Below are 26682 nucleotides of genomic sequence, written 5' to 3' on the forward strand. Positions count from 1 at the left end.
CATCCTCTGCATCTTGCATTTGGGGAAGGGTTTTAGGCTTGCCCAAGAAGGGGGTGGGGGTGTCTGGAGCCAGTGGAGGAGGGGAGGGGGGTCTTTGGGCAGCGGGTCCTGGGGAGAGGGGGGGGCTTCATTGTCTAGAGGGGGGGAGTGAGCAGGCTGGACCGTGGCGGGGGAGCGTGGGCAGGACCCCACGGCCGAGATGGCTTGGCCGTGCATCAGCCGGGCGTGCTGCATTGCGCGCTTCTGGAACCAGCTAGACAAAGCCGACATCGCCGTGCCCGTGGTCTTCACCAAGTACTCCGAAGCCACCGAGCTGCCCGGCACGCAGGTGGTCTTCCAGCAGCAGCCGGCCCGCCCTTTGACCTCGGCCGTCGACACCCAGCCGCCGGCTGCCCTTGGCGGTGACTCGGATGGCCACGCCAGGCCTGCCTCGGGCGTGGACCCCGGGCCGGCTGTTCCCCCGGGAACCCCGGCCAAAGACCCAGCCTCGGAGGACTCGGTGATGCGACACGATTTCAAGGCCTGGAAATTCCAGCGGCCGGAGCCCAGCTGCAAGCCCAAGAGTGAGTACCACCCCTCGGACCAGCCGTTTGAGAAGCAGAGCCAGTACCAGAAGGACTTCCGCCCTTGGCCCATCCCCAAGAGAGGGGACCACCCCTGGATCCCCAAGCAGATGGCCATCCCGGCCGTGGCCGAGCTGGACAAAGGAGCCAAGGAACGGTCCAGCAGCTGGGAAAGACGAAGCCGCTCTCAGATAGGCCCCGATCGGCTGGAGCGAAGGAAAGAGGAGGCCGCGGGGGCCAAGCCCGCCTCCGAAGACAGGTTAACCAAGACCCAAAAGAGGGCCCACCTGCCTGAAGAACAGGCTCAGGCCCCCCACCCGCAGCCGGGACCTTCGGGGAGCCAGGAGGGCGGGAAAGGACGAGCCGTGGTGGACGCCCTCAACCGGCAGATCAAGCAGGAAGCCACAGCCAAGGTGTCCACTTCCTCTTACAGGTGAGGACCGCCCCCCCCCCCAAAAAAAATGCATGGTGGGCTTCTTAAGAGATGCCTTGAGTTTCATCCCTATGGAAGGAGGCTGTCTCCTTTTGCAGATCTGGCACCCCGGGGCTCGATCTACTGAAAACCACCCATTTAAGGACCGTTTTCACACTTTACGACCGTCGCAGCACTCTGGTGTTCACCTGGTCAAAAATTCAGACGCTTGGCAACTGGCCTTTTACCGGTGACGGGTGCGGGGTGGGGTGGGGGTCTCCTGAGGTCACTTGATCCCCTTTGGCGACCATCGGACAAGCCAAAGTCAAGGGGGGGGGGAAACCGGTTTCACTTAACAACCGTGTTAATCGCTTAAAACAGCAGCAGGGATTCGCTTGTAACGACCGTGGGCAAGAAAGGTTGTATCGTGGGGCGAAATTCATTGAACACATGCCTCGCTTAGAAATGTTGGCTTCAGCTGGGGTCGTTAAATTGAGGATTGTCTGTATGGACAACCGTTTGTCTGAAATGGTCTAGGCCAGGGCAGGGGATTTCAAGCTTGGCCCTTTTATGACTTGTGGACTTCAACTCCCAGAATTCCTCAGCCAGCCATGCTGAGGGGAAAGGGAGTTTCCAAGCTGAGCCATGCTGGCTGAGGAATTCTGGGAGTTGAAGTCCTCAAGTCATAAAAGGGCCAAGTTTGAAAACCCCTGGTATAGGGCTTCCTGCCTGAGCAGGGGGTTGGACTAGAAGACCTCCAAGGTCCCTTCCAACTCTATTATTATTATTATTATTATTATTATTATTATTATTATTATTATTATTGTTATTGTTATTGTTGTTGTTGTTGTTGTTTTGTTATTGTTGTCATTGTCATTGTTGTCGTTATTGTCATTGTCATGATATCTCAGTTTAATTGTCCAGGGTTGATAGGGAGGTGTCTGCTTCAAATTCTCTTGTAGCCAACAGTGATTTAGCAAATTGGGCTGAAGAACTCTGCATTTCCAGAGGATCCAGCATGGAAACCTGGTTAGATATCTGGAGTGATTTTAATTCAGCTGGGATGGTTTTTTTAGGGTTGATAAAAACAAAAACAAAAAAACCCCTATAAATACATATTGAAAAAGGAGATTGCAATGCAGGCACCAAGCCACCAGCTTGAGTTTTTTGGACCGTTGTAATTCAGCAACCACCTGTGCTTTTGCAGAATTGCAGGATTTCTTAATAGATATTAAAATGTGCATCCCTTTCCTTTTTTTTTTAACGCTGGCTGCTGATTGGATTTGGAGCTTGTCCAGCAAGCACTAAAGTCAATCCCATCAGCTAAATATTATTGGGAGGAGTTTTTTTTTTCCCCCTAGTGGTCTCCCATCCCCATATCCACCTAAACCTGTGCTTTTGCCGAATTGCAGGATTTCTTAATAGATATTAAAATGTGCATCCCTTTCCTTTTTTTTGTTTTGTTACGCTGGCTGGCTGATTGGATTTGGAGCTTGTCCAGCAATCGCTAAAGTCAACCCCAAATGTGTCGGTGTCCCAGACTCCCCAAAAAAAGCCAAATTTCCCAGTTTTAACCAGTTGGAGTGACTGGGAAATCTTTTTAAGTTGAAGACTTTCCAAGCCTGAAAACAAGATTGACCATGGCAAGCAAGCTTCCCATAAAAAGGCAGTTGAGTTTTCCAAAACCCTCACATTTTTGCAGTGCCATCATCATCATCATCATCAAAATACGTTGGAAAGGACCTTGGAGGTCATCTAGTCCCAACCCCCTGCTCAGGCAGGAAACCCTCTACCATTTCAGACAAATGGCTGTCCAGTCTCTTAAAGACTTCCAGTGTTGGAGCATTCACCACTTCTGGAGGCAGGTTGTTCCACTGGTTAATTGTTCCAACTGTCAGGAAGTTTCTCCTTAATTCCAGGTTGCTTGTCTCCTTGACTAGTTTCCATCCGTGGCTTCTTGTCCTGCCTTCAGGCGCTCTGGAGAATAGCTTGACTGCCTCTTCTTTGGGGCAGCCCCTGAGAGATTGGAAGGCTGCTATCATGTCACCCCTGGTCCTTCTCTCCATTAAACTGGACATCCCCAATTCCAGCAACCGTTCCTTCTATGTTTTAGCCTCCAGCCCCCTGATCATTTTTGTTGCTCTTCTCTGCACTCTTTCCAGAGTTGAAGTCGACACCCATCTTCAAGGTTGAGAAGCACTGCTTTACATTATTCCAGAGTATGGAACATTCTTTTCCAAACACTGATTAATTAAATTAAAATTTAATTAATAAATAAATTAAATAAATTAAAAATTAAATTAAAATTAAATTAAAATATGGCTACACTGGGCAAGCCATACCTTCTGCTGCTTGCCTAGCCAATTTCGCCATTGGCTAGGCAAGCAGCAGAAGGTGTGGCTTGCCCAGTGTAGCCAATCAGTGTTTGGAAAAGAATGTTCCATACTCTGGAATAATGTAATGGCTGCTGAAGTCAGGGCACCAATAAAATTGGGTGGTTCCGGCAGCAAGTTAGTTAGGACTTGCATTCCTGCAATGACACCTTTTAACCTTAGTAAGGTCTAGGTTGGCAGAGTTTCCAGTAAGGCTTATCTGGTTAAGTGAGTTGTGAGAACTCTAGCCTGGAATGCAAGACTACTTGGGTGTGCCTCTTGCTTTATTTTACAGGTCCTCAGCTTACAACAATTATTCATTTAGCGACCGTGCAAAGTTAACAACGGCACTGGGGAAAAATGAATTTATGACTTTTTTTTCACACTTGCGAACGTTGCAGCATCCCCACGGTCCTGTGAACCAAATGTAGGTGCTTGCTCCCTGACTCGTCTTTATGACGGTTGCAGCGTCCCAGAGTTACGTGATCCCCTTCTGCGACCTCCTGACACAAGCAAAGTCAGTGGGGACGCTTGGCTTCACTTAACAACCATGTTATTAACTTAACAACTGCAGCTTTTCACTTAACAACTTTGACAAGAAAGATTGCAAAATGGGTAAAACTCGTTTAACAGCTGTCTCACTGAACAGAAATTTTGGGGTCAATTGTGGTCGTAAGTTGAGGACTACCTGTATTTCTGTAATAATAATAATAGTAGCAGCAGCAGCAGCAACAACAACAACAACAATAATAATAATAGAGTTGGAAGGGACCTTGGAGGTCTTCTAGTCCAACCCCCTGCTCAGGCAGGAAAACCTATATCATTTCAGACAAATTTTATTCATTTATTTACATTTCTGCACCGTCCATCCCCCTCAAAGAGAGAGCTTCTTCGTTTCCCCTCTTAATTTCTACCCTAGTTTGTTTGGAAAAGATGGAAAGAGGCCGGCAGGCAGAAATCTAGTTGTGAATGCTCCAACACTGGAGGTTTTTAAGAAGAGACTGGATAGCCATTTGCCTGGAATGGTATAGGGCAGGGGTCGGCAACCTGAAAAAGCAAAAGAGCCACTGGGAACCGGTTCCATCACACATAAAAAAAGTGGGAGCCGCGCGCGTGCATCCACGCATGTGCATGCGCATAAAACAAAATGTTTTGCGCATGCGAAAAATGTTTTTTTGCGCATGCGCGTGCGTGGATACACGCACGCGCTTCCACTTTTTTTTTATGTGGACGCACCTGCACGCCAGCGGCGCCGGGTCTCCGTGGTGACGGGCGCTGGGTTGCGGCGCCGCCTTCAGCCTGGGCGTCGCCGGAGCCACCCCCGGGACCTCCAAACTGCCGCCCGACCTCCGCCCAAACAGCGGTTTGGAGACCTGCTGGTGCTGGTTTAGAAAGCTGCCGCAAAACCGGCACCAGCAGGTCTCCAAACCGCACCTCCGCCCGAACACCAGCAGGTCTCGACACGGGTGTTCGAGCGGAGCTGCGCGCGCACCTCTCCAAAGGTTTGGAGAGCTGTGTGCGCGCGCAGCTCTCCAAACCTTTGGAGAGGTGCACGCGCAGCTCCGCCCGAACAGCGGTTTGGAGACCTGCTGGTGCCGGTTTAGAAAGCTGCTGCGGGCCGCGGCAGCTTTCTAAACCGGCACCAGCAGGTCTCCAAACCGCACCTCCGCCCGAACACCAGCAGGTCTCCAAACGGGTGTTCGGGCGGAGGTCCGAGAGAGGTGCGCGCGCAGCTCTCCAAACCTTTGGAGTGGTGCGCGCGCACCTCCTCCCGTTCGGAGTGGTGCGCGCACACCTCCTCCCGTTCGGAGACGTGCACGCGCACCGGGCGACTGGGAGCCGCAGGTTGCCGACCCGTGGTATAGGGTTTCCTAATTGAGCAGGGGGTTGGACTAGAAGACCTCCAGTATCCCTTCCAGCTCTGTAATTCTACTGTATTCTAAATCCCACTGGTCAGCCTTCTCTTCCATTTCTGTAACCCTTCTTACTGCTGTGTTGGCAGAAATATCCACGATGGGCATGACTCAGGAAATCTCCCAAAAGGAGCAGAGATGTAGCAGCAAAGGTACTGTTGCCTGCAACACGCAAAAATACGCAACCCCACTAAGGCCCAGTCAGGTAAAGTCTGGACAGGGGAAAACCATCGATTCCTTCATTCCAAGTTCTGATAGCGCTGAAAAAGTGACCTACAACTAGCCTTTCCGCTGAATGGCCATTGAGAAGCCCCTTGCTCACCTGATCAAAATTTGAGCACTTGGCAACTGGCATGTACAGCTAGTCCTCGCCTTACGGCCACAACTGACCCCCAAATTTATGTTGCTAAGTGAAACCTTTGTTAAGTGAGTGGAGCTTCGTGCCCGCATGCGCTTTGCCCATCGCTTGCGCGGCCCGCTTTCCGACAGGCCGCGGTCCGGAAGTTGGGGAACCCTGCCCTACACCATTTCAGACCAATGGTTGTCAAATCTCTTCTTAAAAACCTCCGGTGTTGGAGAACCCACAACTTCTGGTGGCAAGCTGTTCCACTGGTTAATTGTTCTCAACGTCAGGAAGTTTCTCCTTAGTTCCGGGTTGATTAGTTTCCATCCGTTGCTTCTCGTCCTCCCTTCGGGCGCTTTGGAGAATAGGTGGACCCCCCTCTTCTTTGTGGTGGCCCCTCAAATATTGGAAGATTGCTATCATGTCCCCCCTAATTCTTCTCTTTGATAGGCTGGACAGATCAAGCTCCCTTAGCCGTTCATCATGCAGTTGAACCTCCAGACTTGTGATCACCTTAGCTGCTCTTCTCTGCACATTTTTCTAGGGTCTACAGTGTTGGAGCATTCACCGCTTCTGGAGGCAGGTTGTTTCACTGGTTAATTGTTCCCACTTTCAGGAAATTTCTCCTTAGTTCTAGGTTGCTTCTCTCCTTGATTCGTTTCCATCCGTTGCTTCTTGTTCTGCTTTCAGGGGCTTTGGAGAATAGCTTGACTCCCTCTTCTTTGGGGCAGCCCCTGAGATATTGGAAGGCTGCTATCCTGTCCCCCCCTCGCCCTTCTCTTCGTTAAACTAAACTAGGTTTCTCTGCCTGCCGGCCTCTTTCCATCTTTTCCAAACAAACCAGGGTAGAAATTAAGATAAGAGGAGGGGAAACTGGAGGTGCAGTATTCCAAGTTGGTCACGATAAACACTGCCTTTTAGGAAAAGTGAGGCTTGGGTTGCCATGAAATTCCACCACGTAGCATGTATTTCTCCACGCATGTAGCTGTGCAGATTAAATGGATGACCTGGCTAGGGTTGTGCAAGGAGATCCATTCAGAATGTGCAACTGCACGCCGGCTGTAATTCCAGAGGTTTTTCCTATACCGCTTAGGGAAAACTGCTAGCAGCAAACCGAAGGGTGCGATAAGGCCTCCTGCTTAATGCTCAAAGCTGGGTAACGCAGGAATGAAGTTAAAAGTTTGCTTGAGAATTTTATTTATCGGACCTTTGGCGAGAAATCCTGGGCAACCCTGTTTGTGTCTTGGGCAAGTTGAGATTCGCATGGTCCAGAAATTTAAATTGAGACTGTTTGGATAAAATTCACAAAATTTAAAGGGTGTCTTTGGGCAAAGTCCCTCCCTCCCTCCCTCTCAGACCAACTCACCTCACAGGGTTGTTGTTGTTGTGGGTAAAATAGGAGGGGGAAATTGTGGGTACGTTTGCCACCTTGAGTTATTTGTAAAAATAATAAAGGAGGGGTACAAATCAGACCGATTAGATAGATAGATAGATAGATAGATAGATAGATAGATAGATAGATAGATAGATAGATAGATAGATAGATAGATAGATAGATAGATAGATAGATGCATGATAGGTAACATAGATAGATAGATAAATAGATAGATAGATAGATAGATAGATAGATAGATAGATAGATAGATAGATAGATAGATAGATAGATAGATAGATGATAGGATAGATAGGATAGATAGATAAATATAACGATAGATGCATGATAGGTGACATAGATAGATATAGATAAATAGATGATAGATATAACATGATAGATATAGATAAATAGATGATAGATAGATATGATAGATAGATAGATATAGATAGATGATAGATATAACATGATAGATAGATAGATAGATAGATAGATAGATAGATAGATAGATAGATAGATAGATAGATAGATAGATAGGAAAGATGGATGGATAGATAGATAGATTAGATAGATAGATAGATAGATAGATAGATAGATAGATAGATAGATAGATAGATAGATAGATAGATGATGGATAGACAGACAGACAGATGAGAGAGAGGGAGACAGGCAGGCAGGCAGACAGATGATAGAGATACTAGATAGATAGATAGATAGATAGATAGATAGATAGATAGATAGATAGATAGATAGATAGATAGATAGGAAAGATGGATGGATAGATAGATAGATTAGATAGATAGATAGATAGATAGATAGATAGATAGATAGATAGATAGATAGATAGATAGATAGATAGATGATGGATAGACAGACAGACAGATGAGAGAGAGGGAGACAGGCAGGCAGGCAGACAGATGATAGAGATACTAGATAGATAGATAGATAGATAGATAGATAGATAGATAGATAGATAGATAGATAGATAGATGGATGATAGGTAACGGATGGATGGATGATAGGTAACAGATGATAGATAGACAGACAGACAGATATCTTTGTAACCAGATCTGGATCATGTGGAATCCAGCAATCCTTGTGAATATCTGTGGCACCTTCAAATACAGCTAGAAGTTTTGATCCAGAAGTGACTTTTACGATCCTGTGGTTCATCCGAAAAGGACAGGGAAAGACAACAAATTGAAAAGCTGATTTTATTTTATGTCACTGGTGTGAAGAAGCGTTCTTGGGATTTTATGTAAGGGGCGAGAAGGAGTTCCTCTAAGCTGGGTGTGATTGTCCCTTACCCTGTGAATCTGCGCTTTGTGGTTTAGTGGAATTGCATTTTCCAATTCTTTCCAACTCTTCCTTCTGTCTGACTGTATTTCTCAACTTTGGTGACTTTAAGACCTTTGGACTTCAACTCCCAGAATTCCCCAGCTCATTCTGGGAATTGAAGTCCACATATCTTTTAAGTTGCCGAAGTTGAGAAACACAGCTGTAGTTAGTTCCCTCATGCATCTGGAAAAAACAGCTGTAGTTCATAAAACTTAAGCCTTAGAACTGCGGTCCCCAATCCATGGACTGGTGGGAGGCGGGGGGGGGGGCAATGGAGGCAGCGGGAGGGATGGGACGGTTTCACATGCACAACTTCATTCCAGACACACACCAATGGAGTTGCGCACACTCAACCAGTCCCTTGTATGGACCGGTTCCCGACCGGCCGTGGACCGGTAGTGATCCACAGACTGATCTGTGCTTCAGAATAAAAAAATATGTTAGTCTGAAACAAAAAATATAACCGGGTTTCAGATTTTTATTTTTTTTTGGTCCAGGTTAACACAAATTATAATTTGTGTAGAATTGCCCTTTTATTTTTGTCTGTGTGTTCACATTCCTCTTTGTTTGGGACTAAGAGGTTTTTCTGCACATGATCGCATTTTTTGGGTGCTTGGCAACCAGCTCACATTTATCGCTGTTTGCTGCATCCTGCAATTGTGACTATGACTTTCAGGATTTTTTTTTTTTTTTGCTGGTTTCCAACGTTTATTTCCAGTTTCCGGTAAAAAGAGTCAGTTTGATCTAGTGGTTAAAGGCAGCAGGCTAGAAAGCGGGAAATCTTGAGTTCAAGTCCTGCTTTAGGTATGAAAGTGGCTGAGTGATTTAGTTTAGGCCAATCACCAGGAGATGGTGAGTTCTAGTCCTGCCTTAGCCATGAAACTGAGATGCGTGACTTTGGGCCAATCACCAGGAGATGGTGAGTTCTAGTCCCGCCTTAGGCATGAAAGCCGGTTGGGTGACTTTGGGCCAATCACCAGGAGATGGTGAGTTCTAGTCCCGCCTTAGGCATGACAGCCGGTTGGGTGACTTTGGGCCAATCACCAGGAGATGGTGAGTTCTAGTCCCGCCTTAGGCATGAAACTGAGATACGTGACTTTGGGCCAATCACCAGGAGACGGTGAGTTCTAGTCCCGCCTTAGGCATGAAAGCCGGTTGGGTGACTTTGGGCCAATCACCAGGAGATGGTGAGTTCTAGTCCCGCCTTAGCCATGAAACTGAGATGCGTGACTTTGGGCCAATCACCAGGAGACGGTGAGTTCTAGTCCCGCCTTAGGCATGAAAGCCGGCTGGGTGACTTTGGGCCAATCACCAGGAGATGGTGAGTTCTAGTCCCGCCTTAGCCATGAAAGTGAGATGCGTGACTTTGGGCCAATCACCAGGAGATGGTGAGTTCTAGTCCCGCCTTAGGCATGAAAGCCAGTTGGGTGACTTTGGGCCAATCACCAGGAGATGGTGAGTTCTAGTCCTGCCTTAGCTGTGAAAGTGAGATGGGAGACTTTGGGCCAATCACCAGGAGACAGTGAGTTCTAGTCCTGCCTTAGCCATAAAAGCTGGCTGGGTGACTTTGGGCCAATAACCATATTTGCTTAATAAGGGTAGTATTCCCTTAATGCTCGCTGCCAAAAGGTCATAAAATCAGGCAGGGTGACCCAGTTAATGACCATCACCACGTAACTACTCTAATCACCTCAGTTACAGGCATATGTTGAGGACTACCTGTAAAAGAACTCACAGGAGCCCGTCACACACACACACACGCACACACACACACACACACACACACACACACGAAAAAAATGTTTGCAGCTTTGGCTTTGAACCATGCAAAGCCTGGGGGAATTGCAGTCTGATGCAACGGAGCTGCAAAAGGGATGCTGGTAAATGGGAGGAGAATTATGAAGAGTGACTTCATCACTCTAAACCAACAAGAAAATATACAGAGGCTGCTTCTGAAGTGGGAGAAATTCTCAAGATAAGTTGGAGGCCTTTTTTTCTCTGGTTGGGGAAGGAAAAAAAAATGCTAAATTTGAAAGAAAAAAACACTAAATTTTTCAAGGCTGGGTGGTTGCAGAATCCCAGAGTTGGAAGGGACCTTGGAGGTCATCTAGTCTAAATCCCTGCTCGGACAGAAAACCCTGTAGCATTGCAGGCAAATGGCTGTCCAATCTCTTCTTAAAAACCTCCAGTGTTGGAGCATTCACAACTTCTGGAGGCAAGTTGTTCCACTGGTTAATTGTTCTCACTGTCAGGAAATTTCTCCTTAGTTCCAGGTTGCTTCTCTCCTTGATTGGTTTCCATCCGTTGCTTCTCGTCCTGCCTTCAGGCGCTTTGGAGAATAGCTTGACTCCCTCTTCTTTGGGGCAGCCCCTGAGATACTGGAAGACTGCTATCCTGTCACCCCTCCAGTCCTTCTCTTCGTTAAACTGGACATCCCCAATTCCAGCAACCGTTCTTTTTATCGTTTAGCCTCCAGCCCCCTGATCATCTTTGTTGCTCTTCTCTGCACTCTTTCTAGAGTCTCGAGCAACAAAGATGATCAGATGTTTCGCTTCTCATCCGAGAAGCTGCTTCTGCTCTGAGTGGATGGTGGAGAATGGAAGGATTTATACTCCTTGCGGAAAAACTGGTCATTTGCATTCTTTTAGAGAGTCGTTGAGGCCACTTGGAGGCTTACCTGTGTCCTCAGGGTCACCTGAGTGGTGCAAATGGGTGTGGGGCCTTCTTGGAACTGGAGAAAGGACCATGTTATAGATTGGAGATAGATGATGTTGAGGGAGGGCTGTTCAATTTTGGCCAGCTGGGAAGGTTACAATTGATCACAAAACTCTTAAGACACTGCAAGTGTCATAATTACCATGTTTCCCCGAAAATAAGACCGGGTCTTTTTTTTTTTTTGCCTCCAAAAGAGGCACCAGGTTCTATTTTGGGGTTAGGCCTTACCTCACCTCCGGCACCGACAGCCCCACCCAGCCGGTCCACTTCTTCTGGGGCCAAAGTTCTGCAGCTGCATTCGGGCCTGCATTTTGCAGCCAGGCCTTTCCGGAAGGCCGAAGCAGCCGAGTACTGAGCTATGGATTCAATCTGTAGCTTGGTGCTCAGCTGCAGAGATCTTGCAGAACCGAGCTACGGGTTGAACCCATAGCTTGGCTGCAGAGGCCTTGTGGAAAGGCCTGTGACTGAGAAATGCAGGCCTGGCTGCAGAAGAGGCCTCGGGAGAAGAAGTGGGTTGGCCAGGAGTGGCCTGCCTGCAAGCTGAATGGGTGCGGGGCGGGTGGGGCAGATCCACACACCCCACCCCCCCGCTGTAGCTTGATTTTTAGGTCTGTGCCTCGCCCCAAAACTAGGGCTTATTTTTGGGATAGGACTTATATTAGGCCCACCCCCCAAAATCTAGCTAAAGCTTATTGTTGGTGTAGGCCTTACTTTTGGGGGAACATGGTATGTGTCAGTTGCTAAACACCCACAATTTGATCACGTGACTGTGGGGATGCTGCAATGGTGTGAAAACCGGTCCTAAGTCCCTTATTTCAGTACCATTGTAAGTTTGAATGGTCACTAAACAAATGGTTGTGAGTCTAGACCAGGGGTAGGCAACCTTGGCTCTTTTATGACTCGTGGACTTCAACTCCCAGAATTCCTGAGCCAGCATGGGGGAACTATGGCCCCTTCATGACTGGTGGACTTCAACTCCCAGAATTCCTGAGCCAGCATGGCTCAGCTTGGAAACCTGTCCCTTTCCCTTCAGCATGGCTGGCTCAGGAATTCTGGGAGTTGAAGTCCACAAGTCATAAAAGAGCCAAGGTTGCCTACCACTGGTCTAGGGCTACCTGTATTGTGGTGGCGGTTATTATTTTTCCTGTTCTCTTTCCGCTTTTCTGCTCCCCCAGAAATGAATTTCGACCGTGGACGGACATCAAGCCGGTGAGAGCTATCAAAGCCAAGTCTCAGTATGAGCCTCCAGAGGACAAAATGATGCACCAGACAAGCTACAGTACCCAGTTCACTGCCGAGGGAGCAAAGCCTGGCCCGCCAGATAACAAATTCCTGGAGCACCGAAGGATACGCACCCTCTATAGTGAACCGCAGAAAGAATCTCTAAAGGTAAGGAAGGAAGAAGGAAGGCATGGAGACGATCATTGGCATTCAACCCTCTGCGGGAGGTCATAGCTTGCTTTGAGACCCAGGTTGTAGATGCTGCCCCTTTGACATGCAGTGTAGCAGCACACATCAAAAAGGGGCAAGGCAGTCATTGTGACACCGTGAAATAGTTTTTTCTCTCTCTCTCCAATCCTTATAGAATGGAGAGAAAGGGATCACAAGAGAGTAAAGCAGCACACCATGGGGTCTTTTTCTCCACCCGCCTCATAGAATGGAGTGATTGGAGAGAAAGGGATTGCAAGAGAGTAAGGCAGCACACCATGGGGTCTTTTTCTCCACCCGCCTCATAGAATGGAGTGATTGGAGAGAAAGGGATCGCAAGAGAGTAAGGCAGCACACCATGGGGTCTTTTTCTCCACCCGCCTCATAGAATGCAGTGATTGGAGAGAAAGGGATTGCAAGAGAGTAAGGCAGCACACCATGGGGTCTTTTTCTCCACCCGCCTCATAGAATGGAGTGATTGGAGAGAAAGGGATCGCAAGAGAGTAAGGCAGCACACCATGGGGTCTTTTTCTCCACCCGCCTCATAGAATGGAGTGATTGGAGAGAAAGGGATCGCAAGAGAGTAAGGCAGCACACCATGGGGTCTTTTTCTCCACCCGCCTCATAGAATGGAGTGATTGGAGAGAAAGGGATTGCAAGAGAGTAAGGCAGCACACCATGGGGTCTTTTTCTCCACCCGCCTCATAGAATGGAGTGATTGGAGAGAAAGGGATTGCAAGAGAGTAAGGCAGCACACCATGGGGTCTTTTCCTCCACAGGCCTCATAGAATGGAATGATTGGAGAGAAAGGGATTGCAAGAGAGTAAGGCAGCACACCATGGCGTCTTTTCCTCCACAGGCCTCATAGAATGGAGTGATTGGAGAGAAAGGGATTGCAAGAGAGTAAGGCAGCACACCATGGGGTCTTTTTCTCCACCCGCCTCATAGAATGGAGTGATTGGAAAGGGATTGCAAGAGAGTAAGGCAGCACACCATGGGGTCTTTTTCTCCACCCACCTCATAGAATGGAGTGATTGGAAAGGGATTGCAAGAGAGTAAGGCAGCACACCATGGGGTCTTTTTCTCCACCCGCCTCATAGAATGGAGTGATTGGAGAGAGAGGGATTGCAAGAGAGTAAGACAGCATGCCACGGGGAACACTCTGGGCTGTTTGCATGGTGTGGTTGTGGCTGCCAGCGCACTGCTTTTGATGTGTATCCACATGGCCCTGTCTGTGAATGGTGCTGCTGAAAGATTGGAATCTGAGATACAAAGGGCTCGACGCTAAATGAGCCTTTGCGGTTTAGGAAAATGGAGAGAGATTATTTATCCAGCTTATTCTTTTCATCTGTCTGATTACTTCCCTCCGCCATTCTCATCTCTCCTGAATACTCATTAATGTATAGGGAGACTTTGCTTACTTGCTGCCTTGTATCACCGTAGTGTTTCCTGCCTCCTCCGGGCACGTCTGTTGCCTTCAATTCTCTTATCTAAATTCACTTTTTCCCCACTTTCCCTCCCTTCCCTTTGTCTGTCGTGACCGTCCTTCACCCGGATGGACTTGTTGGTTCCGACCAGGTGGAGAAGCCCAGTCCTAAGCCTTCTAAGCCAAAAAAGACGACCGCAAGCCATAAGCCTCTGAAAAAACCCAAAGATAAGCAGGTGGCATCCAGCCGGGCATCCAAGAAGAAAACCACGGCAACAGCCAGCGGAACGACGCCGGTCGAGGACAAGGAGAAAAGTAAAGAAATTAACAATAAGTTGGCCGAAGCTAAAGAGTAATTCACTGCAGTTACTTGGCTGTTTTTCCTGTGTCTCTGTTTATTTCTCCTTCCTTCCTTCCTTCCTTCCTTCCTTCCTTCCTTCCTTCCTTCCTTCCTTCCTTCCTTCCTCCCTCCCTCCCTCCCTCCCTCCCTCCCTCGCCACAAAATTAATTAGAGACTTCTAATCAGCGTATGCTCTGGCTGTATTAGAAGCTCGTTCAGTTGGGTTTTTAAGGAGATTAAAAGTCTCCTTTAATGAGCAAGGAATAGTACATTTCTCTACCTGTGCACGACGGTTTTAGCAGAAAAATGGGAGCAGAGCTGGAGGTTTCTTCATCCTAAATTTATTAAACAAATTGGGTGGCATCTTTGCTTCTAAAACTCATGAAGCTGGTTGGGTTATAGGCAGAAAGGATTGTTGGGGGGGGGGAAGAGGCAGGTGTTTTTCAAAAGGGAGCAAAATGGGGTATTAAATTTTTTTTCCAGCTCTCTTAAAATCAAATTAGCCTTTCCAAGGCTGGGGAAAGTGCTGAAAAACAATCCTTAGCAATTATTATTATTATTTGAGCTGGTATGACAGCCTGACAGTACCATGCACAATATAATATCTACAACACAAAGTAGGCAATACAGGTAGTCCTCAACTTAACGATCCCAACCCAGCCCAAAAATTACGTGGCTTAAGCGAGGCAGGTGTTCAGTGGGTTTTGACCCCGTTTTGCGACCTTTTTGGCCGCAGTCGTTAACTGAATCACTGCACTTGTTAAGTCGTTAACCCCGCTCTTAAGTGAGCCTGGCTTCCACCGTTGCTTTTGCTTGTCCTACGGTCGTAAAAGGAGATCTCGGGACACGGCAACCGTCGTTAAATGCGAGTCAGCTGCCAGGCGCCTGAATTTTGATCACGGGACTGCGGGGACGCTGCAACGGCCGTGTGAAAACTGGTCATAAGTTGTGAAAGTTGGCCGTCAGTCCCTTTTTCCAAATGAACCGTTGAAAAATCGAGGACTCCCCTGTATTAAAAAGAAATCGCAAAATCAATAAATAACACCAGGGTTTCCTGCCTGAGCAGGGGGTTGGACTAGGTGACCTCCCAAGGTCCCTTCCAACTTTATTATTATAAGTAAGATTCCCAAGGCAACGTAAGCGACTGGCCCCTGGCATTCATGAACATCTGGGTGAAGCGGCTCATGATTTATTTATTTTTTCCTAACAGTTTGAATAAACCAAATCAGTCCTGATCCGCACGTTACATGCTTGCTTGTGCAAATCCTTCCCTGCCCGTTCACACGTGCCTGACCCCACGTAACCTTTAACACTTTTCAGTTTAAATGCTGGGTCAGTCTCCGAGAGAGCAGATGGAAGGTAACGGTGCGGATCCAGATGTGCTGAGATCGGCATCGCAAAGAGATTGGACAGCCATTTGAAAATCGAGGACTTCCTGTATTAACCAAATCGCAAAATCAATAAACAACACCAGGGTTTCCTGCTTGAGCAGGGGGTTGGACTAGATGACCTCCAAGGTCCCTTCCAGCTCTGCTATTCTGTTATTCCCTTTTTCCCCCCCTCTCTCTCATGCATATGCCTTCAAGAAGAATAGATCCATCCAAACGGATCGGTCAGTTGTCCTGGTTGATTCATTTTCCCCGATTCAGCCCAGTTTTTCTTTTTCAAAAAAAAAAAAGGGACATTGGATGAGGAAATTAAGATTTTTCCACCAATCTCTCTGCTCTCGGCATTGTGTGATCCAGGGCAGAGATTTTTTTTTTATTGAAAACAAATGAAATAGGAAGCCGACATTATAGGCCTCTTAACTCTCCCTCCTTGCAACCTGGCCTAGCGTGAGTGAGGATGCCCATCAGGTTGCCGGTTTAGCCCGTGGGGAAAAAAATATCCCTGGCGCCCATTTTGTGAAGGCGCTCATGAACCCGCTTTCAGAAGTCCAGGGGTGGCAGGGACCCCACGGGTTGCCTATTGAAAAACTCTTGGCCTGTCTGCTCTGAAACTTAAATATTACACGTAGGAGGAACTGCAGGGACTTTAAAGTCACCCATCTTGACAGGGCAGAGACTGTTAAAAAAATGACCTGTCTTTTTTCCCGCCCCTTATATTCGCATCCAGGAGCGATAATCTTTATTTTATCAGTTATATACGCATCATCATTTAACATAGAAGAGGTTGATTTAATCTCTTTTGGAGAGGGGGGGAAAGATGAGAAACCTGCCAACTGCAACTGGGAAAAATTAGACTTGCCTGTTTTGGATTAAAAAAAAAAAGAAGAGTAGGAAAGCGTAGGAAAAAAATTATTTCCCTCTTCTCCTCCTTTGCAAGCAAAAGCTGCCACGTTTCCTGGTGCTTTTTTTTTTAAAAAAAAAGTTTGAAACGGTTCCTTGGCAGACTGTGGTATGATGGGTTCTCTTGCTTGAACAGGGGGCTGGACTAGAAGACCTCCAAGGTCCCTTCCAGCTTCTATTCTATTCTAAACATCCTAAAAGCAGCCGTGACATTTCATTGGCCCCCCCCAAATCGCCAATTAGATTTGGAAACTACACCCAACCCAAAGGAAAAAGGAAGATTGGAGAGGAAGGCAAGACTTTAATGCTCCAGAGATACTATATTTAAGAAAAGACCTTCAGTTAATTAATTATAAGGGTTATTTCTAGAGCATGATTTAAAAAAAAAAAACGACGACGTACGAAAAGTAAGTAGAAATATTGGCCAGGGACATTGGAGAAATAAGCAGAAATAACTGTTTGCTAGAATTTCCAGGCTATGAGACATTATTATTTAAGGGGTGGGGAAGCACCTGTGATGGGGGGCGGGCGATGGGATGGGGATGGGGTGCAGTTGTATGATATATGGGTAACCAACGTGGTTGGCTCTATTCCTGAAAAAAAAATGCAAAAAAAAATTGTAGCGTTTTGTGTGTGATGCTGCCTCTGCTGCGGCCTGTGCTGGAATGCTTTCCACTTATAAAGTAGGTTTAACTCCTTTAACGATGTTATTTCTAAGCCTAGTTGTGCTAGAAATGTAGGGTGTGAAGTTATTAGCCAAAATTGTGTGTAAGTCAGGAAAGGGGGGTGGGGGGGTGGGTTGGGAAGAGGGTGAGGTTTTTAAACTCCAGGGTGTCTGGAGGAATTTAGGAAAAACACTCAAATACCAGTTTGACTTTAACCCAAAAAAAATTTTTTTTAAAAGAAAATGCCGATATGATGATGGTTGCTGCACGCCAAATGCAAATTTTATCCTAGGATGGTGGATTTTGTGTCCCTGTATAATCCAGCAAGACCAATTTGGGGAGTGGACGTTGAAATGATATCTACAGGTTGTCCTCGACTTATGACCACGGCTGTCGCTAAGCGAGACAGCTGTTAAGTAAGCTTTGCCCCGTTTCTACGCCCTTTCTTGCCCCAGTTCTTAAGTGAATCCCTGCAGGTGTTGTTAAGTGCCTCCAGCATCCCCCGTTGACTGCTTGTCAGAAGGTCGCAAAAGGGAATCACGTGAAACCCCTCCCCGGGGACGCCGTGACCGTCATAAATACGAGTCAGGTGCCGAGCTTCTGAATTTTGATCCCGTGACCACGGGGAGGCTGCAACAACGGTCGTAAGTGCAGAAAAACGGTCATGAGTCCATTTTCTCCAGTGCTGTTGTAATTTTGAACGGTCACTAGACGAAACGTCCGTCAAGGCCTGCCCGAATTGATATAGAAATAACGGCAGATCTTTTCAACACCTGCAAGAAAAAAGGAAAAGATTTTATTAAGTTTGCTCCAGCCGCGCTTATTTCCAATTTGCCAGGGGAAAAAACAGCCTGGAAAGTGCTTGATTGACAGCTTGGAAAAAGTTGGCCCAGAATGGGAAACAGATTGTCTGTCTGTTCCCCTAACTCAGGGGTCCCCAACCGTGGCCACTTTAAGACTTGCGGACTTCAACTCCCAGAATTCCCCAGCCGGCTAGGGAATTCTGGGAGTTGAAGTCTGCAAGTGGCCACGGTTGGGGACCCCTGCCCTAACTGGCTTATACATTCAAAGAAACTGCCAATCAAGAAAGTCCCCCTTGACTTTGCTTGTCGGAAAGCCGCAAAAGGGGATGATGGCACGTGACCCCGGGTCACTGCGACCGTCGTAAATACGAGTCAGTTGCCGAGCGTCTGAATTGTGATCACGAGTCCCCCGAGGATGAGGTAGTGGTTGTAAATGCAACTCACTTTTTTTTTCAGGGCCGTTGTAAGTTTGAACGGTCACGAAATAAATTGCTGTAAGTCGAGGACCCCCTGTATGTGTCAAAGGCGCGCTTTTGTGCGTGTCAACTGTCCTGCTGCTCTTTGAGGCGCAAAGACATTCCCGTTAAGGGCACATTGGATCGCTGTTGTCGGTCAGGACCCCAATCTTTTCCTCTGAAAATTCCGAATTTCTTCTGGAAAAAACAAAACGGCTCCGGTAGACACCGTCGGAAATTGGCATGGCCTTGCCCTAGCTGGATTATTTGTATGGAAACCAAGATCTGTAGGAGATGGTGGTTGGTTAGACTGTGGGTTAGGTTACAGGGGTCTTCAAACTCAGCCCTTTTATGACTCATGGACTTCAAGTCCCAGAATTCCTCAGCCAGGCATGCTGGTTGAAGAATTCTGGGAGTTGAAGTCCATGAGTCATAAAAAGGCCGAGTTTGAAGATCCCTAGGTTAGGAGGAGAAAAATAGGCAAGCATCCTGAGGTCGCACCCCCTTAAAGCAGCCTGCAGGTTTTGTGGGTGCCTTGCACATCCACAACACGATCCCGAGGAATATTCCTTGTCGATCCGAAGCAGCCTAGGCAGTCTGAAGAGATTTTTGACAGTTTTCAGAAGGGGAAAAGCTGTCTGTCAAGGCAAGATTGTGGAAGGGGGTGGTGGGAAAGAGAGAATATTTCTCCATTTGGATGTATTCGTTAAATGCAGAGTTCTTGGTTGTTCTCTGATCTGGCTTGTTTTGTTGCAGACGTTTCATTACCCAGCTAGCTAACACCATCAATGCTGCAAGGGAGTGAGGTTTGTTCTCTCTTTATAAACCCCACTCACTCCCTTCTAGCACTGATGATGTTAGCTAGCTGGGTAATGAAACGTCTGCAAGCTCGGAAAGCATCCAGGACCCCACAGTTTAATCCTGAGCTAAAAAAAAAAACATTCTCTTCTATCGATGTGAGTTAAATAAAATGTAATCGCTTTCTGATCTTTTGTGTAAGCTGCACAGCCACGAAACATCCCCTTTCTTATGGATATAAAAGGAAGCAGCAGTCATCTACAAGTGTTTTCACTTTGCTGGTTAACACCCAAGTGTCTCTTTTAATTCCAGGCATAAACTGTCTGGTTTTTATGTTCTATGCTAATGTTACATTCTCTTTAGAGCGGTAGTTTCTCAAACGTGGCCATTTTGAGACGTGTGGACTTCAACTCCCAGAATCCTCCAGCTGGGAGGTGCTGGGAATTGAAGTACATATATCCTGGCTGGGGAATTCTGGGAATTGAAGTCTATACATATTGGCTAAGGAACTCTGGGAGTTGAAGTCCACCCATGCTGGCTGGGGAATTCTGGGAGTTGAAGTCCACACATCCTAAGTGGCCAAATTTGAAATCTTCTGCTCTAGAGCATCATTTCCAAATTGGTGCCCAGCAGATGAATTTAGATTAACAGTCCCAAGATTCCACTCAGAGTTGCAATGCGGAATGGAGACAAATTTGTCAAAGTTTAGTTGCTTCTATTTTTTATTTTTTTGTAAATCAGAGTTGAAAAAAAAATCAATTACAAAAAAAGAAAGAGAAAATTTTGCTCACAGTTGAGTGCATGATTGCTACGTGTTGCTCCAATTGTCCATTTTGTCTGACTGATAATTTACTCAAACCATGTACTTTTAAGACACCTTTGTACATTAAAATTCCCACGAATGTCTACAACACGATTTCGACAAACGCAAGTATCTTGTCTGCCCTGCAACGTTGTGAGAACTGCGATATAAAAAGACAAGTTTTGTTTCAACTCTTGGTTGTAAAATGTTGAAATGCATTCAGTTCTGAAGGAAATGAAGTCCTTCCCTAATTTCCTCTGGTTTTTGGATACCTGTTGGGCACCAGTGGGAAACGAATGCCGTCAATCAACTGGATGATTCTTCTTCTTTTTGTTTTGTAAAAAAGAAGATTGTTGTCTTGTAATTCCTCTGCATTCCTTCTATAAAATCTTGGCTTGCTGGCTTCTCATGTTCCTTTTCGAATCTCCGTAGGCCTTTGGTTGCTTCCCTGTTTGTACATCATCTCTGTATTTCGTTTCTCGTACTGTACTGGATGTTCCACCCCCCTTTCGCGAGACGGTGCTAAAAAAAATCCCTTTCCACGGCTTTGTAGATATTCCATCCTCTTTGACTTTGTGCAAAGAAAGAGATTGAAATAAACGCCACAATCACCTGCTTTGCTCACATCTGCAGTGTTTGTGTTAAGAAACGGGTGTGTGTGTGTGTGGGGGGGCTCCATTAAGCATCTGGGAATCCTAACCCTGGGAGACGGATCCAGAAGGGTCGGTCTCAGATGGTGAGATGGGGAGCGGTATATGCTTATTTACTTGATTTGTATCCTGCCTTTATTACTTTACAAGTAACTCAAGGTGGCAAACATGCACAATATACTCCTTCCTCCTCCTGTTTTCCTCACAACAACCCTGTGAGGTGGGTTTGGCTGAGAGAAAGAGGGATTGGCCCAGGGTCACCCAGCTGGCTTTCATGGCTAAGACAGAACTAGAATTCACAATCTCCTGATGATTGGCCCAGGGTCACCCAGCTGGCTTTCATGGCTAAGACAGAACTAGAATTCACAATCTCCTGATGATTGGCCCAAAGTCATCCAGTGGGCTTTTATGCCCAAGGCAGAACTAGAACTCACCGTCTCCTGGTGATTGGCCCAAAGTCATCCAGCTGGCTTTTATGCCCAAGGCAGAACTAGAACTCACCGTCTCCTGGTGATTGGCCCAAAGTCATCCGGCGGGCTTTCATGCGTAAGGCAGAACTAGAACTCACCGTCTCCTGGTGATTGGTCTAAAGTCATCCGGCTGGCTTTCATGTCCAAGTCAGAACTAGAACTCACCATCGCCTGCTTTGTAGCCTGCTGCCTTAACCACTAGACCAAACTGGCTCGATTCGGTGGCCTTTTAATGCAGGATTCCCAAAACTGAAAACTTCGGAAGTGATCGAACATGTGAACAGTTGGTAAATGAATCATCCTCTTTTTAGTCAAATCAATCATGGCCAATAACGTTTTGATTAGAAGGGGCTACAATGTTACACACTTGCCTAGGAGTACAATATAACCTAGGGTACTTTTTTCCAGCTTGGGGAACTTGAAGATTGATGGACTTCAACTTTAGAATTGTGAGCTGCCCAGAGTCATTTGGTTGAGTTGGGCAGCTATAAAAATGAATGAATAGAATAGAATAGAAAATAATAGGATAGGATAGGATTAGAATTAGAATTAGAATTAGAATTAGAATTAGAATAGAATAGAATAGAATAGAATAGAATAGAATAGAATAGAATAGAATAGAATAGAATAGAATATAGAATAGAGTATAAATTACAATAGAATAGATTTACAGGGTGGAATAGAATGGAATGGAATAAAATAGAATAGAATATGGAATAGAGTATAAAGTAAAATAGAATAGAATAGAACAATAGAGAACAGAATAGAATATGGAATAGAATAGAATAGAATAGAATAGAATAGAATAGAATAGAATAGAATAGAAATAAGAATTAATTAGAATAGAATAGAATAGAATAGAATAGAATAGAATAGAATAGAATAGAATAGAATAGAATAGAATAGAATAGAATAGAAAATATGGAATAGAATAGAATAGAATAAAAAATATGGAATAGAATAGAATAGAATAGAATAGAATAGAATAGAATAGAAAATATGGAATAGAATAGAATAGAATAGAATATGGAATAGAGTATAAATTACAATAGAATACTGTAGATTTACAGGGTGGAATAGAATGGAATGGAATAAAATAGAATAGAATAGAATATGGAATAAAGTATAAAGTACAATAGAATAGAATAGAACAATAGAGAACAGAATAGAAAATAGAATAGAATAGAATTAGAGTAGAATAGAATAGAATATGGAATATAGACTATAGACTATAGACTATAGACTATAAAGTAGAATATAATAGAATATAGAACAATGGAATAGAATAGAATATGGAACAGTACAGAGTAGAATAGAACAGAATGTAGAACAGAATAGAATATGGAGTAGAACAGAATTTAGAATAGAATAGAATATGGAATAAAGTAGAATAGAATAGTGAATAGAGTATAGAGTACAATAGAATAGAATAGAATAGAATAGAATAAAACAATATAGAACAGAATAGAATATGGAATAGAATAGAATATAGAGTAGAAAAGAATATAGTAGAGTAGAACAGAATATGGAGTACAATAGAATAGAACAGAGCTGGAAGGGACCTTAGAGGTCTTCTAGTCCAGCCCCCTGCTCAAGCAGGAGAACCTATACCATCTCAGACAAGTGGCTGTCTGGTTTCTTCTTGAAAACCTGGAGTGCCCATGATTTCTGAAGGCAAGCTGTTCCAGAAATTGCGGGTGCTCCATCACTGGAGGTTGTTAAGAAGAATGGGATGAATCAATGAACAAACGAACTCCCAGACTTTTGTACCCTGGGGAATTCTGGGACTTGAAGTCCACCCATCGTCAAGTTGCCAAGGTGGAGACATACTGATTGACTGGAACAATTTTCACGCTGCAGGAAGCGAGAAAGACTGCTGAATGAACAGGTGGTTGATTTTGCACACATACGGAACGAACCCAATCTCATCCCACATCCATAAAACAACGTAAAAATATCCTTCTCTGTGCTGGATTCTTATCGATCCACCTTGAGGGTGAAAGGGATCTTCAACCATAGAAACCGAGATGAACTTCCTTCAGCTAATGTTGAAACGTATGGCCTGTATTCACACACATTTTATATATAGAATACACACACACACACACACACACTATTCCATATTCTATTCTATTCTACACCATATTTTATGGAATGAGAGAAAAAAGAGGAATCAGACAACTAAAGACATCAGAAAGGAAAAATGGTAAAAGAACCAAATTGTCTGAAATGGTATAGGGTTTCCTGCCTGAGCAGGGGGTTGGACTAGATGACCTCCAAGGTCCCTTTCATCATCATCATCATCATCATCATTATAAAAGAAAAAAAAACCATAAGATTCTGATCTTTTTTACAGCAATTATGAGTACCGGTAGTCCTCAACGACTAAATTGAGCCCAAAATTTTATGTTGTCAAGTGAGACATTTGTTAAGTGAATTTTGCCCCGTTCAATGACTTGTCCCACTTGTTAAGGGACTCACTGCAGTTAAGTCAGCAACACGGTTGTTAAGTGAATCTGGCTTCCCCCATTGTCTTTGCTTCTCAGAAGGTTGCAAAAGGAAATCACGTGACCCCAGGAAATCACTGCGACCGTCATAAATACGAGTCAGTTGCCAAGCCTTTGAATTTTGATCACCTGACCGTGGGGATGCTGCAACGGTCGTAAGGGCTGTTCTAACTTGGGTCACTAAACGAACTGTTGTAAATCAAGGACTCCCTGTACAGTTATAAATTTGCCTCTTACTCTTTGGTTACCACTTTTTCTTTCTATAATCCATTCTATCTAATTGTCAATAAACCAGTTGTTTATAAAAATTAATAAAGGCGGGATATGAATAAATAAATATGTTCACACAACATCCTCAACTACAAAAGCTGCCGGCAACATTTGTGCAACCCGCTAAGCAATCCTCTTTTTATTTTTTGGATTTGATTTGATTCTACTTGATTTGACTTCCACAGTTGCCCACGTCAACAAGTGACTTTGTCAGCGTACCTCATAAAACATAAAAACAATTAAAACATTACAAGCTTCTCTGTATTTCTATTCTATTCTATTCTATTCTATTCTATTCTATTCTATTCTATTCTATTCTATTCTATTCTATTCTATTCTATTCTATTCTATTCTATTCTATTCTATTCTATTCTATTCTATTCTATTCTATTCATCCCTTCCATTTCATATTTTCTATTCTATTCTATTCTATTCTATTCTATTCTATTCTATTCTATTCTATTCTATTCTATTCTATTCTATTCTATTCTATTCCATTCCATTCCATTCCATTCCATTCCATTCTATTCTATTCTATTCTATTCTATTCTATTCTATTCTTGCGCAACAGGTAAGCCAACTTGGATGTTGTATGGCTGGCGGAAAATGTGGATAGACCGGTTGTAAGCTGAGGGCCCTATACCGATCCAGTAATTAAATTAAAACATTACAAGCTTCTCTGTATTTCTATTCTATTCTATTCTATTCTATTCTATTCTATTCTATTCTATTCTATTCTATTCTATTCTATTCTATTCTATTCTATTCTATTCTATTCTATTCTATTCTATTCTATTCTATTCTATTCCATTCTATTCTATTCTATTCCATTCCATTCCATTCCATTCCATTCCATTCCATTCCATTCCATATTTTCTATTCTATTCTATTCTATTCTACTGTATTCTATTCTATTCTATTCTATTCTATTCTATTCTATTCTATTCTATTCTATTCTATTCTATTCTATTCTATTCTATTCTATTCTATTCTATTCATCCATTCCATTCCATATTTTCTATTCTATTCTATTCTATTCTATTCTATTCTATTCTATTCTATTCTATTCTATTCTATTCTATTCTATTCTATTCTATTCTATTCTGTATTTTATTATTCTATTCTATCATTCTATTCTATTCCATATTTTCTATTCTATTCTATTCTATTCTATTCTATTCTATTCTATTCTATTCTATTCTATTCTATTCTATTCTATTCTATTCTATTCTATTCTATTCTATTCTATTCTATTCTATTCCATTCCATTCCATTCCATTCCATTCCATTCCATTCCATATTTTCTATTCTATTCTATTCTATTCTATTCTATTCTATTCTATTCTATTCTATTCTATTCTATTCTATTCTATTCTATTCTATTCTATTCTATTCTATTCTATTCTATTCATCTCCAAGGTCCCTTCCAGCTCAATTCTGATTGTAAAACATCTTTAAGTTGCTAATGTTGAGAAACCCAGTATTCCAAGTCCAGCTCTGCAACCAATCAGAATTGCTTTGAAAATTTGCATGACTATATGCAAATTTGGTGATTTCCCCTCCCCCCTCTCCATCCATGTCAGTGAAACTTTAGGCTGCAGTTTCAGAATCTCAGCTAACTCCACCGTATGTCCAACTCTAATAGTAAAGAACCCAACACTTTACAACTGCAGACTGAATTATAGTAATGTTAAGCTTTTATTTTTATTTTTTAAAAAAAAAACCTATATGATAATAACTACCAAACGCATTCATAGCGATAGTTAGTAGGGAATCTTCTGAATCTGAAGCCTGGTTTTTGGCGGTTGCGTTCATCCAACATGCTTAATCCAGGTGTGTTTTTTTGTTTTTCCCCCCCATAAGGATGATTCATCAAGTTGTTCGTGCAAACGTTAAAAAAAATAGGCTCCTTCAGGAAGCAACGTGTGTGGGTTGGGTGAATCCAGCCAGACAAAGGGCCAAGTACCAATGAAAACTGTTTTTTGTTCTTGTTCCTAGAATCTAAGCAAGTGCCAACAAGTTGCACAGAATTTGCACAAATCAAGATAGTAATTATTTTTATTGAATACCACATTAGGGCAAAAGCGTGCTGGTGGCTGTAGCTTGATTGCCAAATAATAGGGTTTTTTTTACTAACCTTATGGGGGAAGACGCTATTCTACTTTTCTATTTTTTTTCTTTTCTCACCCCATTTTTTTTAAAATTTCTTATTTCCAGGCCCCCTGATAAAACCACTGATGCTACAGCTAAGGAATCCGAGTACTTTACAACAAGAATGTCCTATGGAGGCTCAGACCTGAGCAGAGATTAAAACAACCTTTTGGGGCCTGCTTGTGAAAGCTTGTTTGATTTTTTTTTTAAAATCAATAAATGGTTGGTGAGATGTTTGGTGGTCTTGAGCATCATTTCTGGAGGATGCATATGTCCAGTTGCTTTCCGTCCGTTTATCTGCAATAAACATGGCTAGGAAGGTTTTTAGAGAAAAGCAAGGGTTTTCACTTAGGCAAGAAAAACCAAAGATATAAATACAGATTAGGTGAAACCTGGCTGAAAAAAAAGTAGCTGTGAGAGGGATCTTAAAGAGTCCTAGTGGACGATCACTTGACTATGAGCCAATGACGTGCAAGCAGCAGCCGAAAAAGCTAATACAATCCTGGGTTGTACAAACAAGAGGCGTGGAATCGAAATCACGCAACCTGGAACTAAGGAGAAACTTCCTGACAGTTAGAACAACTAACCAGTGGAACCACCT

At 44.3% G+C, this 26682-nt stretch overlaps 1 protein-coding gene across 1 annotated transcript; it reads left to right on the forward strand.

Moving 5' to 3' along the window:
- Positions 1-199: 199 nt before the first annotated feature.
- MAP6 (microtubule associated protein 6) lies at positions 200-26682 on the forward strand (the record flags this gene model as incomplete). The annotated part of the gene is made up of 4 exons (XM_081327849.1): positions 200-996; positions 12204-12417; positions 14035-14234; positions 26148-26682. The coding sequence occupies 4 exons, from the start codon at positions 200-202 to the stop codon at positions 26239-26241; spliced, it is 1305 nt and encodes a 434-aa protein (XP_081183975.1). The 3' UTR covers positions 26242-26682.

Source organism: Vipera berus, assembly GCF_964194415.1.
Source record: "Vipera berus genome assembly, chromosome: 4".
In the NCBI taxonomy this organism is placed as follows: domain Eukaryota; kingdom Metazoa; phylum Chordata; class Lepidosauria; order Squamata; family Viperidae; genus Vipera; species Vipera berus.